This window comes from Centruroides sculpturatus, unplaced genomic scaffold (genome assembly GCF_000671375.1).
Source record: "Centruroides sculpturatus isolate CEXI.00-Female unplaced genomic scaffold, Cexi_2.0 scaffold65, whole genome shotgun sequence".
Lineage (NCBI taxonomy): Eukaryota > Metazoa > Arthropoda > Arachnida > Scorpiones > Buthidae > Centruroides > Centruroides sculpturatus.
The window spans coordinates 1,154,259-1,171,514 of record NW_019384327.1 but is presented as its reverse complement, the minus strand read 5'-3'; the positions used below and the strand labels follow the sequence as shown (position 1 = coordinate 1,171,514).

Below are 17,256 nucleotides of genomic sequence, written 5' to 3'. Positions count from 1 at the left end.
GAATGCAAGAATTAGGTCCCCCGTTTCCAGACTAATTAGAGAATTTTTACGTTTAGTCAAACAAACTATTTTCAACGTTTCTGGAACGTTTACAATCGTTCTATAATCAAACCAATATTCGAATTTTAGGTTCGAATTTAATTCAAACAAATTCGAACATTGTTCGAATTAAATTCGAACAAATTCAAACAAAACATTCGAAATAGAAAGCCACTTTCAACCACTTTCAGCCTCATATCTCCCGCACCCTTATAGCTATCGAGACGCAACCACCCCTATGCACGAATGGAGACTTGGGCCTACCACCACATACAAACACCATTCATGTGCGATGTGTAGTTTTTGCAGAAAAGTGAAATATAGGAACACACACGTCCATTTATATATATATATAGACTTACAATATGCAACAGAAACGTTACAGATACATTTTTTAAGCATAGTATCCTTGAAGAATGAGGAACCCTTCACAGTTTGTAATAAGTTTGTCCTGGATGTGCAGAAAGAATACCCCTATTTTTTCAGCTGCTGTATGTCACTGTATGTCAGCTACATTTGACTTCACTATATGCTTCCTAATAGAAATATTGCAACAAACAAGTGGTGTTTGCTGTGTCATGTTTGGTTGAGTACTGTTATAAAGGAGTATCATACTACATTATTTGGCAATTTGTTGCCTTAATATCACTTCATGTAATACACTTCAACAAGCTGCTAATAAATAATTGCTGATTTACACATTCAATAATAGTATCATAATTAATAGTACAAGTAGCCCTCGGTTTACACCGGTTCAATTTACGCAGATTCACAATAACGCCGTGCGCAATTCGCCTGAGAAGAATTCTTCATGTTTTTAATGTAAAGTGTCAGAACCTAAAACAGAAGGCTGACACTTGATTGTTTTTAACTTTGTGAATTTTTTTACTTATTGTTTACCTTTGTTTTAAGAAGTATATTCTTCAATAAAACCCATGTTAACTGTTACTTCTGGTGTGTATTAAAAGGATTAAGATAGACTCGAAAATTTGATATTTTTGTAAATAGTCTAAGCCTTCAAGTATGATATCATAATGAAATCTACAAATGTGCAATTAGTTTTCTTTCATTTTCAATGGATATTGAAGATGTTCCAGTTAGCAAATATATTGAAATGATGTGACAGTTTAGGAATTTTTTGGGAATATTCTAATTATACATTATGTATAATAAGAAATAAGACATCTTTCGGCAATAAACAATGGCTGTAAGGAGAGAGACATGAGATTATTAGTATGCCATTACTTCAGGTATTAATTGTTTGTTGATGACTATGCTGCAAACTTTTAGTTAAATTGGCAGCCAGATGATTGATGTAATAAAGATATTAGCCTGTCAAACTCTGAGGAACCTGTACTTGAATAGAATTTGTAATCTCAAAAATTTTTCATGGTCCCATCACCCACAATCTAATCTGACCAAATTCTCAACAGGCATGATTAAAAGGCTATCTTGGTGTACATAAGAAGGCTATCATAAGAAAGAGTCAAATAAAAAAAGTCAGGAACATAAATTTTTAATTGACTATTGGTTTTTACACAATTTTACAAGTTAAATTTGTTTTAACTAGCAATATTAAAAAACTAATTTTAAAAAATTGCTTATTCACAAAGTACAGTGGAACCTTGCTTAACGAACACTTCTCATAACAAGTAATTCGCATAATGAGCAAAATAAATTGTAAAAAAAATGACTCGCTTAACGAGCGACGTTTCACATAACAAGTGACCATGAGAGGGAAAGTCCCTTGTGCGCATGCTATATCAGTCTGTGTACTTAGTGTTGCTTGTGATCACACATTTTTCTAAACTTGTGTTTATATGTAATATGTCTGATATTACATATAAACAACAACCATAGCCTGTTATATAATAAACACGCCAAACAATATGCCAAATTCTTGGGCTATGTAAAGGCTATAATTAAATATTAGAAATTAAATAATTTGACTAGAGGTAAGCAGTTATGCTGCCATCCAGTATTAAATTTAATGACCGATTCCAAATTATGCAAATCGAATTTGCATTCCAGGTTGGTTCATTCCGCGCTAGAAGAAAAGATGACGATGATTCACACTCCTTAACAATGTATATTGTATAATTTTATTTAATAAACATTATACATAAAATATTTGAGTATTTTTTGGCATGGAATACATTATCATATTTTACATTCATTTATATGGGAAAAATTGTTTTGATTAACGAGTAAGATTCTGGAATGAATTATGCTCATTAAGCAAGGTTCCACTGAATGTTTATAACATACAGAAGATGGCAAAAGAGGGAAATTATGGGAGAATTTTTACACTTTTGGACTCAGGGAACCTTGAAATGTTGAGAAATGCAAAAAAAAAGTTTTGAGATTTTTTCTGTAGGTATGAATGTGTGAGCATGTGTGCACAATTTTGTTCACCCAATTTCAAGCTTAATAATTCCCATAACTTTTTGAAAATTTCTGAAATTTTGCAGGGAGGTTTGTATATTAGAGGGATCGATGCTATAAAATTTTGGTAGTTAAAGGTCAAAGGGATCATGGATCATATTTTGAGTAGTGTCAGACTATGAAGATTTTATTTGTTATTAACATTTACAATTTTTTATAAAATTAATCTCTACCCTCAAAATTAAGCCTTTTGCCAGCCATTTTATAACAACTAAAAATATAAAAAGTTTTTTATAACAAAATCTCATAAACAACAACTCCACACACCCATTTATTTATGTTTAATAATATAAAATTTATTTTTTAATTAAAATCTCATAACATCAAGGAGTGTTATGCAACTCGTTGCTGGATTTTTTTACTTAGTTATTTAACAACTCTTACTAAACAAGATGACAACTGGTACAGAAGTAAAATTTTGATGTAAAGTGGAGTTCATCCACGCATATCTAAATAGCAAGAAACAAAAACCATATATGGTAATGCCATAAAATTTTGCAGGAAGCTAAATATCAATGTCTATTACATACCCTAGTTCATGCAAGTTCAGCACATAGTCAATTGTACCACCACATCATCAGTCTCAGAACTTTCTGGCCGAACCTCATACAGATGGTAGCATTTCTTCTGAATATAATCTTACACCCTGTAAGATTATATTCAGAAGAAATGCTATCTTAGCTGCTCCTACTTCCTTGTATATATGCCGGAAAGTTAACATATATTCAACAATTGTATACCCAGCCTGTTCATCCTTTTACTGTATGTCTTCCATTTCTGGTTAGTATCTCTTGATCATAGATGTTATGATTCATGGTTTAAAACCAAATTGATAGCCTAGTGTTTTGATGTACTCTAGCTCCTGCATTCTCTCTTGGACAGTTTGACAATGCATATGGGCTCATTTAATAAGAGCCCTGTATGCAGCTAGCATGTAGTTACTTGGATCATGATAAGCCCGAGGGATAAACAGTGGGTTATAAGATGGTTTCCTATAAATGTTGGTGATGATGATTAAATGGCTTCCTTATAACCCACTGTTTATCTGTATAATTTGTTTACTTCTACATTTATAAACTCAGATTGTATAAGTCTTTTTACAATAATAATTAAACTAAAATATTTCTAATTTTCTGAGTGTATTTAGCCTGCTGACAATTTGGACTTATTAAAAAACCAGCAGATGAGTCCGACATTGCCCGGGCAAAAAAACAACAACAAAGATTAAGATTATTAGATTCTTTCATACTTCTAATCCTTCTATTCTAATAGCTCAGGATGTTCCCTAGTTGGCATTCTAGCAGCAGCAGTGTCATTCTGTGGTATAAATAATAAATTCCTATTACAAATAAAAATAATAATATACTGAATTTCTCATGGCATACCTTACTAAAACACAGCCAAAAATGCATGAAACTGCATGAAATAATAATACAGTGATACCCCAAACTTACATGATAGGTGGGACCAAGCGATAACCGTGTAAGTCAAATTCGCGTAAGTCGGGGTATAATTTCGCAATATGCGTAAAACCCAAGTCGGATGTATGTAAGCTAATAAATGTTCTTGTTAATCTTATCTCGTCTTTTGATTCATTCACGTTAGAAGAAATCACCACATAGAGTCTCTCAAGTCTCTGTAGATATAACAAACACAGAAATAAATAACACAAAATAAATTGTGGCTATGTGTCGATTCCGTGTGACACATCTGAACATGTAAGCCGAACAATAGTGTGGTGGGATTGAGTAATCGAGAGTTGTTTGGTACTCAAACAAAAGACGAATCGACGAGATTTGAAAATTGCGTAACTCCGGGTTCGCGTAAATTGAGGTATTACTGTATACTGAATTTATTGTTAATTAAAATAATAGCTAGGGGTGCCCCTAGTGACCATTTTTGGCATACAGTGACAGAAAGAAAGAAAATGCCCAGTTTTTCAGCTTTATATAGTAGATATTAGGCACTTCTTTTTAAAGTTCTTGGTAAATAATAGTAAAATTAATATACAGTGTAACCTCGATTATCCGGACCTCTATTATCCGGATTTTCGATTATCCGGATGTTCAAAATAAACAAAAATTTTACGAATTTGCTGATTTGCACTTGGCGAATTACGACACTGTTTATGTACGTGATGGAATGCATAACATTTTTTGTTTCAACAACATCTCACCCGGCACAGTGCCCATAAACTCTTAAATACAGTAGAACCTCGATTATCCGCCCTAATTGGGGACTGGGGTTGGTCAGATAATTGAAAAGTCGGATAACCGAAAAGTATGAAAAAATCCATTATTAGTGTAGTATATTATTATATCCCATGTAATTAGTATATTAGTATATTACTATATCGCTATTAACCTATTTTGCATTGAATTTTCATTGATGTTAAGCCTAACAAAAATTTTTTAAAATAATAATCGTCGCTATTGTATTGTTAAAAATTAGAAAATTAAGCTTCGTTTAAATACTGGCTCCCTTTCATGGTTGAATGAGTGTTGCCAGCTAAAACACGTAAAAATAATATTAAAGTAGCCAAGACATAGCCAAATATTGTAGCACCACATCACTAGCGGACATTTGAAATTTGCCGACTAGGACGGTCGGTTAACCGAGGGGTCGGTTGATCGGGGGTTGGATAATCGAGGTTCTACTGTATATTTTGCGTCGTAATAAAAATATAACTTGACATGCGTATTTATAAATAATTTATACTCAAATTACATCATTTCTATAACCAAGGGCGGCGAAAGGCATGGACAACGTGGGCCACCATCTATGCCTCGCGGTCCGAAGGGCCTCGTGCCTCGAAGGTTTATGCATTACTTAAAAGCTGAGAATGCGACAAAAAATCTTTACTCGTCATAAAATGATAAACAGTTTGTCAAATTTTTATTCATAAAAATGCAGTTTCAACTGCTTTTTATTTTATAAAATCCATCTTCTTGTTGTGCTAACAGACTGACTATTGTTTAAAAGGCTAGAGGGCCTTTTAAATAATAGTTAGTCTGTTAGCGCTGGTCAGTAGTAGTCCAAATTCAATAAAACATTTGTTTCTTGAAAATTTGATCATGATTTAAATACAGTATTTATTTTTAATATTACCGATATGTCATCAAAAAGAAAACGTGTTGTATTATCATTAAAAGACAAATTAAAGTATTTGTTTCGATTATCCGGATTTTTCCTTATCCGGACTACCTTCATCCCCAATTAGTCCGGATAATCGAGGTTCTACTGTATTTGATAAATTAACAAAATATATTGACAATACTCTGCAGTGTATGATAGAAACAAAAATTAAGTTAAAACTCTTAGCATAATATTGAAAAAAATCATATAATTTGATTAAATTTGTTAGCATGTCAATTTTAAAATCAGAAATAGAAACCATTGATAATCAAATCAATAATGAAAACAGTAATATGAGTTTTTTAAAATTTGGTGATTCTTCTATCAATACAATTGTACTTTTAAAATAGAAAAACCATGAAAATTATAATATTTTCTATTACAATAAATAATTTTTTTCAAAAGATAAAAATTGAACCAATAATGAACTTATAAATATTTTAAAGAGGATACTATAGATTATCACCTATGGAATTTCGGGACTTTGAGTATATATCTGAACTGAGGGGGCTGAGACGAGTTCAATGATACCCTACTTTTAGACCAGAGATGAAAAGTAAGAAAGTTATCATAATTTTTTCCGGCAATCGTGTGATGATTGGGAGTCATGTCGCTCTCTCCGCTAAGCCTGTCGTGTGTTTAACAGGCAGTCCGGCAAGTCAGCCATATATACCTTCAACAGAGGCAGATGTTGATCACACAAGCACACTGATGATCTGCAGTTAAAGTTAAGTCCTTTTTGCATGCCCTGCACTCCTCAACCTCAGGGCCTGCAGCCCCTCAGCCGCTGACACACTCGCTATCACTCACGGTCGGCTAGTACTACGTGCCATTTTTTCAGCTTGTCAAACAAACCTAACCTATTCCTCCGGGAAATGACCGTATCCACTATATAGCAGAAAAATCTGAAATGGCATGGAATGCACTGTGAAAGGCAAGAAATGACTGTTTAGAATGACTGCTTTCCTTGGTGAGATTTTGACTTGCTCAAAGAAAGTACCAGCAGTGATTTGTTGTTGCTGTCCATGCTTCTGGCACTGCAGGCGTCCCCATCCTTTGCCTTTATCTTTCTCTTCAGTGAACACTTCTAATTTCATCCACTCTCTGCATCTATTACATTTTTTGCTTTATGAAGGAGACTTTGATCTTGTAACCATTTAAAACATGTTTCCTTATTTTTGACTACTTCTAATGCTAGCTTAAGGAAATTCATTTTCAAAATTGCTGCATAAAAAATAGAAAATTAAGCAGACAACACCGTAATTGGAAGCAATGCCACCTAGTGGTGAAAATGTGCAAACCAAACTAGTTAAATAAATAAATAACTTAGATAAGTTATTTAACTTAGTTAAATAAATTAAATTAAATTAAATAACTAACCTAAATAGAAAAAAATTAAGCAGACAACACCATAGTTGCTAGTACCACCATCCAGCGGTAAAGTCTGCAAACCCATTAAAAAGAAGCACTGTGAAAGGTAAGAAACTGTAAATATGATAACTTTCTTATTTTTGTCTCCGGTCCAAAAGTAGGGTACCGTTGAACTTGTTTCAGTCCCAAGTTCAAATATATACTCAAAGTCCCAAAATTCCATAGGTGGTAATCTATAGTACAGCCATTTTAAATAATTAATTTTATTTTTACAAATAAATAATATACAATAACTCACTTCTAAATAACCTTCAGATTCAGGGAATGGATAATCAGCTAAAGGACGCTCTTCATCAAGAAATTTTCCAGCTTTTCCATTAACAGGCGGACAAAATAAACCATAGTTGAAACTTTCTTTCAATTCCTTATAAAAAATATTCATATATTAAATTATTATTTTAGTTTAATTTCTCTATATAAATAAATATTTTTTATGAAAAGTGTAACAATTCAGATTGCACAATAAGGTTAGTTCTTACTCTAATTTATTTTTATTAAATCTGAACAATAAAACACATTGATATTTATACTACTAAAAGCTCTAATCAGCAAAATTTTATCATCTTATTAGTGATATACTATATCCATATACAGTGGGTGATCAGTTAATGAACAAATTGGATAATGAACACTTTTGCAGAAGATTTTTATGTTTGAACAATGAACATCTCACAGAACAAACACAAGAAGAAGTGACATAAAATAATAAATACTGATTGGTCTTCCCTTGTCTTCAGGCAACAATTCAAAACTTTTCAGGGTGTGGGAAACGTCTGACATCGACGCTCAACCCAGTATATACTGATCGAGTAGTATTCCTCCAAACTTTGAAACTCTCCCTTGTAATTCCAGCCTTTTATTTTCCTGACAGAAACAATTCTTTTATAGCATTCGTGAGACTGTCGGGTGGGCACTCGTTAAGTTTTGCATCAGTTTTTATTTTCGAAAGGCGAGAGTATAATAGCAAAGGTAAAAAATGGGCAGAAGATGTCTGATGTTGCTGGGCAATATGGCTTGAACAGGTCTACAGTAGGCCATAGTTCAATCTTATCTAAAATATAATCAAGAAGACTCAAGCAGCTTAAGGAATAACAAAAATCACATCTGAGAAACAAAAAACATCAAAGAGCTCATAATGGAACTTGAAACTGATCTGATGACAGAAGAATGCCAAGAATTCTTAAATGAAGAACATCAAGAAACTCGGCAAGATATGTTTTCTTCTGAAAAAGAGGATTAATGCTGACATCTGCTATTAAAGATCTTTTGAAGTGGAAGGATGTCAGAACAATAGTCTTAGAATGGCATCCAAACTGGGTTGAGGTTAATAGGCTTACGGATCTCTACAATTACAATGCTATTAATTACTTCTGAAAAATCCTGAAGAAGAGAGAAAAGCAATTGACATTAGACAGATTCTTTAACCCCTCAAACGGAAAAAACATGACTAACAAATATGCAAGACTGCATATATATGTATTTTTATTATTACATATAAATAAACATAGTAAGAAAGTATTTTTTATTTTTTGGGGTCTCCAGAACAAGTTAATCAATTTTCCATAAAAACCTATGGTAAATTGATAATCAGTTAATGAACAATTTGGATAGCAAACAAAGTCTTGGAACGAATTATGTTTGTTAACTGATCACCCATTGTATTTTCAATAATTTTCTTTAATAAATAATGCAATTATTTATAATCTTATATGTCCTGATGTCCAAAATTAAAGCAACAAAAACAAATTGTAAGATATATCAGAAAGTATTTGGTGAATAAGGAAAAAATTTTGTTCATAGATACTTCATGCCACAAGAGATCAATTAGTCGTATAAAATGAAAACAAAAAATTCATTTTCAGAAATATGCACTTTTTTCCAAAATATATCCAAATATGTGGAAGTAGATCCCCAGACAACAGGAAGGGTGAACATCTCTGATTGCTACATAGCACCTAGAATAGGTAGTCATCCTGTTGACAAGGTTCTGGTGAAGGCTTTGGGGCAATAAATCCTACTCCTCCATAAGAGTAGATTTTAGCTTATGGTGCATCTTGGGAGTAGACTGATGAGGTGCAATGACCCTCCTCAGAGTATCCCAGAAACAATGGATCAAGTTTAGATCCAGAGATCACTCCATCTTGTGAATATCCTCCTCTTCAAGGAAATCCATAACCAGCTGAACTATATAAGGCTTATATAAACTCATATTACTATACTGTCTATAAAAATAAACTGGGACTGATGACACCTTGAAAAATCTCATCTCTACGGCACTGAGTGATCAAAGTTCCTTCCTTAAAGGTATGAAGGGACATGGAGCTATCAACAAGATGTCTCTCCCCAGACTAGGTACCAGTCCACCATAGTCATTGTTTTCTCTGATGTTTGAGCATTGTTAATATTATCTAACACTCTCTCCAGATGTTAATATGTCAAGAATCAGTTTGCAAAGTGTATCTTGACTCATCAGAGAACATAACAAGGCCTACTGGTTCTGTGTCTAGAGATGATGCTCACAGCACTAGATGGTCTCTCCTATGGGAAGGAATGAGGGGAACACACTAGTCATCTAGCATAAAGCCCCTTCTCTGCTGGCCACCTATATACAGCTTGCTTTGATACTGATGTTCCAATAGCAGCAGCAAGCTCATGAGAAAGCTGTCTAGTGGTGGGTGGTTAAATTGACTCTCTCCATAAAGGATTGCTGATCTTGGATAACTTTGTCCTGCTCTTCTGGTAATGGTTTCTGTTTCTTGGAACTATATCCAAAACATGCATATCACTTTTTGTGACAGTAAGTAGCCATCTGATGACTTCCACTTGAGACTAGCCTCCTTGGTTCAACTGATTGTCTATCATCTCAATGCATGATGATAATAATGATGATGAAATATCATTTTATCAAAATTGATTGACCTAACCATAATCACTATTCAAAACCAGTTATATTACAGGTTGACAGAACTCCTATTTTCCCTTTGCATAATTTGCATGTTTATGTACAGTATTCGCTGCCAATTGATATAATAATTCAGTTTGTCATGCAAAATTGTATACATGTTGTTATTTTCAGAACTTTTACTAGTAGCAGTTTCAATTTATTATGCTAAATGTATTTGTTATTTTAATTTTAGAAATCAGTGTATTAACTAGATAAGGTTTTATGTTTTCAGTAAAATTCCTGTATATATCTACCTGCAACATTCATCTCAAATCTCTTGATTAATTAATATGTAAAAACTGAAAATAGCTTTATTGAAATTTACTATAACTGATTTTGAAATAACTTTTTCTCTTAACTCCAAGATGTAGTAATAGTAAAAAACCAACTGACTCAATAGTAGTTCCATTTAAGATTTATTCTTATTGTGACTTTATTTAGTTCATTCTTTAACTTATATTTCTTATAGAATTCATTACTACATAATAATAATTCTTTTAATAGTCATTACCTTGTCAAGGTGAGAGAGCCCAATAGTTCCAATGAATCATAAAGCAATGTCAGTAGAAGCATAAGCTTCCAATAGGACCATTTATGGCAATAAGATCTATGAAGAGAAATAAAGTAAAAAGTAATCCCAAGCAGCATCTAACCCAGAGTGGTTAACAACATCTGTTCTCCACGTTACAGATGGCTAATTTAAACAGTGTTTCAATGGGCACCAATAACTTCAACAAAAATAAATAGTTCCCAAATGGGGAACCATTTATTTTTATGCAAGATGGAGCTCCCTGCCACACAGCCAGGTCTGTGAAAACATCTACAAGAGCAAAATATCCCTCTGTTGGATTGGCTGGGTAATAGTCCCAACATGAACCCCATAAAAAATGTGTGGGATCTTATGAAGAGGGAAGTGGCCAAAGAGGCCATCACAACCAAAATACAATTGACCCCCCTATAACACTGTTGATAATTCCATTTTATATGAATTCCATGTTGTATGAGTCACTTAGATTTAACAAATACATGTGCCGGGCTGTGAATGGCTCACGTATTTGTACAGCTTTTGGAAAAAATCATCCATGTGTGGAATCATCATCCACAAATGCAGGAGCCAGTCCAGTCTTGCATCGACAGCATGCCATGCCGGATTGAGGCTCTCATAGCTGCAAAAGGTGGCTCAACAAAATACTAAAATTTAAATGGCAATTTTGTATTTTTTTACTATGTTAATAAAAACAAAAATTTTCAATAAATATAACATTTCATTTGTGTTAGCACCTATGTAATAAAGTAAACTGTACATTACAGGTTAAATTCATTGGTAATAAATATTCAAACACCAAACTGTACTTGCTGATAATTAAGATTTGTATAAAAATTATAGTGCATCTAATAATGCAGGAACTATACATAAGGATTTCTTTTGCTATTGTCTTCTAATTCTGAAGTTATTTAATAATGTTTTAAATTTCATAGAAACATAACTTTAATATAAAACAAATTTCAATACAATACAGTTTATATAACAAAATAAATAAACCAAAATTGTAATGACATTATCTGATTTCATTAAAAATAGCAGAAAGTAATGCTGTTGTACATAAACAAAATGAAACATTGTACAGTCAAGCTAAAGCTATCATTTTAATATAAAACTCAAATTCAAGTGTCCTTTTCTATGTTACTTTTTGTCTACCAGTGTGAAAGATCATCAACAGATTATTTTTTTCAATTCATACCAAATAATTGTGTAAACAAAACAGCACAAAAGTTTATTTTATAACATTTATACAGTTGGACTTCGAACTCACATTTGAGTTATAAATAAACGTTGCTAAGAAATGACAAAGAAAAAATTAATGAAAAAGAACAACCAGGAGTGTATGCAATACCGTACAAGAACGACCAATTGGGAATAGATAAAGAATATATAGGGGTCACAAATAGAAATCTTAAGGTAAAGATTAAAGAGCATAAGTATGACGTAGCAAAGAGCCGATATACAACAGCGTTATCAAAAATAGCACAGACAGATGGATCCATAGTTAAATGGGAAGAAGCCAGAATCGTTGGAAATGTGCACTCGCCAACACTTGCATCCACAACAGAGAAGTGTGAGATCTACAGATCTAGCTTAACGGATAAATGTTTAAACTATAAATATGCAACCATTTTACTGTCGGCATAGAAATATATAATCAGAAAGAACTCGTAAGAGGATACATCCACCAGGCTCAATAAAACCTGAGTTACTATAAAAAATGTTTACATATTGTATTAAGGAGAATTACCGTATTTTGTATTTTATTTTATTTTATTTTGTTTTTCTTGTTTATTGTATTAATTTCGTTATGCTTGTTTACGTAATCTTATTTTAACGTATGTTCTAATATAATTTAAATTTGAACATGTTCGAAAAGCCATTCATTCGAACGTCTTTAACCTGATGATGGCCCATGAAATGGGTTGAAAACGTTTGTTTAGCTTAATAAATGTGCTTTCTCAGTAGTAAGGTGTGTTGACTTTATAATTATAAATAAACACTTGGCTTTATTTCCATCATTTTAGTTGATCAACTAAAATGATGGAAATAAAGCCAAGTGTTTATTTATAACTCAAATGTGAGTTCGAAGTCCAATATATTTGCAAAACAGTTTCGAAAACAACATTTATACAGTTCTCAAAACATACACAATACCATGCAACATAGATTTATATGATATAAGATAGATCTTGATCATAACTTTGTTTAAATTAGTAGCAATCCAAGAAATGGCATCAATGAGTTCCTCGTAGTTGTACTGTGGATCTCATATATCTGCACTTCTTGTAGGCCAGAACAGAACATTTACATTGTTGCCTAGAAGTACTGGATGAATCACCTGCTTTATGCATTGATACATTATCTTGCTGCCATAGCCATGCTTTTGTAGCAGAAGTGTAGCTTGACCCATGGGAAAGATATAGTGAAAGTCCTCTACATAAACACTGCTATTATACTTCTGATTGACAACCTTAACTTTGACATTTCCCATTTGAAGTAACAGTCCTAAAAGCATAACACCTCCTCAATGCTGCAATGTTTCACTTATTGATGGTTGGGTTCAGTGCAAAAATCATCATCATCGGTTCTCTGCTTGTTAAAAAGCAGGTTCTTGAGCTACATCTGCTTCTGCCTCCATTTTTCTCTGTTCCACACCATAGTTCTCATTCTCTTGTATCTAATGCCATCCTTTAAGTCATCAGCATCTTTCTTCTTCTTTGTCCTTTTCTCCTTTCCCCTTCTACTGATCTATCTCTGTTCTTGAGATTAATGATGGGACAGACAGACAGGCAACAGTGGGAAAGTATAGGTCTGCAATTTTGAAATGCAGTCCAATAATCTTCCACTTTCACCATTAATATTAAATGATTTTGATTTATAAAACAAAAAATTTTAATTATGAAAAATGCAAAATAATATTATTAATTAATGTTCATAAATCAACTTACCTAATTATAATAAATTGTATCAAATTTTTTAAGGAAAACAAATCTTATAGACAACTTTTAGAAAATAATGAAATATAAATAAGATTACATATAAAATTAATAAAACAGGCAAAAAAGCAAAAAATATTTATTTTTTTCATATAGAAAGATATTTTGAGTACTGATAAGTTTGAAATCTTCTACCATCCATTATTCAAATTTCATTAAAATTTTCAACAAAAACACATTTGATCCTTCATAATTAAATGCAGTTTTTTCATTTTTTTTAAGAATTATACATATTAACATCAATATATATATGCATACATAACCTCTAATAACTTTGTTTTACATGGTAAATTAACTCTCTCTCTAATCACAAAGTTATTAGAGAGAGAATTACATAATAATTTACTCTCTCCAGTTTTTAAAGTTTCTAACTTCCTATTGCATTCTCATTTCTTTCTAGACAGATAATAAATGCATACATAACTCCATAATAAAAGTATTAATCAAAATGTGTAAAATTTCTCAGTTTGATCAAAATCAAATTCTTCTTTCTTCAGTAATGCTTTTGGCCATTCTGTGGACATTTTCAGCTTGCAATAAATATCCAACCAATGATGTGAAACACAAATTGATTTGTTTAATTTAGAACACAGTTATCATAAAACATAAAAACAAAAATTAATCAATTTAATAATTTTTAAACTAAAAAAGAAAAAGTGATATGTAATGTTAAGAAAAGCAATTATTTATTGTGACATCATTACAATGCTGGACTGCAATTTTTAATCATATTTTTGGGGAGATTGTACCTTACTTATATTTGTGAGACATTCACATCTTGATGAGTGAGCTTTTTTCCTTTGAAATCAATGCAATTTTTACATAAAATAGTTGTAAATTACATGGATGTATACAATAGCTATTTATTTATTAAAAATATGTATTTATTTTCTTTGTAAATTTGTTTCTGGAATTGTTGGTTGTTAAAAATAAATTTAAAGTTTGTTTTTAAAACTTGAATAATTAATTACTTTATAGTTTATGAGTTTATTAAACTTAAGTTAGATGTTTAATTTACATTTACTATCTGCTTGTTTTATTAGCTATAAAAAGAGGATATAAACAGTAAGAAATGAGAGAGGTGACTTGAAAGATAATTATTTACCATCACATATAGCAATTTAATGTGATATTGGAGTTAATAATAATTTTTTGAATTTATTTAATTGCTTAAAGTATCAAAGTATTCATGATATTCTTACATTACTAAATGGAAAATACTTTATTTTTAACACAGTAATTCCAGAAACAAATTTTCAGAGAAAGAAAATACATTTTTAATAAATAAATAAATAGCAATTGTATAAATCTATGTAATATACAACTATTTTATGTAAAACCTGTATTGATTTGAAAAAAGCTCACTTATCAAGATGTTATCATGTGGTAGTTGATGATATGTTCTGCAAAACTTACAAGTCATTAAGAATAACTTCTAATAAGAATAAGTTGTTTTAACTTCTATTTTCTTGAAAACATTTTGGAAGCACACTTTGTCCTTTTTCTCAATAAAGGTTCATACCACAGCTTATCCACATAAACAATATTATTGAAATCTGTAATGATAGTCATGACCTCCCTTTGTAAGTGACAAATTAAGAACAGGAAGGTCAGTGTTTGCAACAGATCACTCTCAAACCTGGATATAGGTTGTACTGTGAACTTAGAATGTTGAACCAAAATCCTGAAAAATCTCAAGAAAAGAATTAGTAGTATGAGGAGAAAAACTGCCATTATGTTTCAATGCCAGGCTTCTCACAAACACTACCAAAATGGACACAATTGCTTGCTTGGGATTTACAGTGTTACAACATCCAGCTTACTGCCCAGATCTTGCTCCAAGTGATTTCTATTTGTTTTCCAAATTAAAAGAAAACCTCTGAAACTAAAATTCTAAAATGAAGTCAAGACTGACATATGCCACTGGTTTTGTAGAGTAAAAGAAAAACTTTATTAAGGATTACATTCAGAAACTTGTTAAATGTTGACAAGTATATTGAAGATGGAGAAGATTGTATGTAAAACTAATTATGTTGGGAAAATGTAAATAAAAGCTTAAGGTAGATTTACATTTTTGTTTCATTTAAATATCTCACTTCCTTCATTTTTTATTTAGATAGAAGCAAAAAATTTTCAGCTTGCCCTTGTACTAATTGATATTCATTAACATATACAATTTTATACTCTAAAAAACTATGCTTTATTGGAATGAACTTTTAAATACTGTGGAACCTCGGTATACAACCTTAATCCGTTCCTGGTGTTTGGACTTATAATGAATAGAACGTATACCAAACCAACCTTTCCCATAAGAAGTAATGTAAAAATGATTAATCCGTTCTCATGTAAAAAAAAAATGGCTGGCTTTAAACACCTCGCTTTCCTAGTTAGTTCCTGCTTGATTTTTCATGAGATCAGCATGTATCTTTTTAGCTTTCTTGCAAATAATTGCTTCTGATACGCTGTGGCCAGCACATTGTTTTTCAGTTATCCAAAGCAAAAGCAATTCTCAACATGATCTAATGTCTTCGATCTCTGTTTAGAAATTGATTTAACCTCTTTCGCAATGTTAGCAGATTTAATAATGTCTTTACTTTTCATGATTGTTGATATCGCCGTTCTCGGAATACGGTATGCAACAGTTAAATCTCGAACACAAATGCCGCCTTCATATTTCTCAACAATCTCTTTTATCAGTTCCAATGTGATTCTACTCATTTTTTTTAGTTTTCTGTTGCTTTTCATTTGCCTTTTTGCAATTCATGATTAATAAAAATAATAAAATTTTACTTACAAATTAAAATCAGAAGAAATTTAACAAAGTTATAAACCGTGGCACCACGAACGTCTAGTCTGGTCTAGTACACCGATAGTGCTACTTGTTCATAGATGGTTATAATTGAATTAAGTCGTATACCGAGCAAAATTTGTTTCGTCCAAACAGGACATATTCTGAATTGGACGTATTCTAAAGCAGACGTATATCGAGGTACTACTGTACTTAAAACCCAAGAGCTTTTAAACCAAATAATTTTCTTTATAGTCAAGTTTGAATTAGAGTTTTGGAAGTTTTAATAACATATCTATTCTTAATACAGATGAGATACAAATTATATATACAATAAAATCATACTAGTCTATTGAACAATTGCTAAGATTTTTAATAAAAATACTAAAAACCACTGTGATATATGTTGGACTAATTTAATTAATGATTTATTAATATGAATTATAGTTAAATATGCTTCTATCTACTATTGGTAAATTTGAAGTAGTTTTATTTTATTTTGATATATCCAGAAAAACATCAACAAATTTCACATAATATAGGAAGCACATTACATGAAACATAATATTAATATTATGGGAATTAATATCTGTCTATATTTCCATTTCAAATTTAGACAAGATACTTACTTATGCTTACAGTATCTAACTCTCTACATACTTGCAAATTAAGGCAAGGTAGAAATAGTATTTAAATTTCAGGTTTGAATACTATTCCATACATTTTTCAGATATATCTGATTTATTTGTTTAATTTGAAAACATTCAGAATTAATTTTATCAACAAATAAGAGTAAATAAATATGTTCCTGGATTAAGCTAATTAGAATAATTAGCATAATCTAATGATTTTCAATATAATAATTGATTTTGATGTAGTTATCATATAAACAGACATATATGTATATATCCATGGAAGACAGATAAACTGA

At 31.4% G+C, this 17,256-nt stretch overlaps 1 protein-coding gene across 1 annotated transcript in view; it reads right to left on the bottom strand.

Annotated features, from left to right (window-relative positions):
- The window catches only part of LOC111628509, a 125,517-nt gene that overhangs the window by 89,676 nt on the left and 18,585 nt on the right, over nt 1-17,256 (bottom strand). Inside the window, exons 4-5 of the mRNA XM_023372338.1 lie at nt 7,285-7,414; nt 1,164-1,188 (exon numbers count right to left, since the gene is read on the bottom strand). Of these exons, the coding sequence (XP_023228106.1) occupies nt 1,164-1,188; nt 7,285-7,414 (155 nt within the window). The remainder of the gene's footprint in view (nt 1-1,163; nt 1,189-7,284; nt 7,415-17,256) is intronic.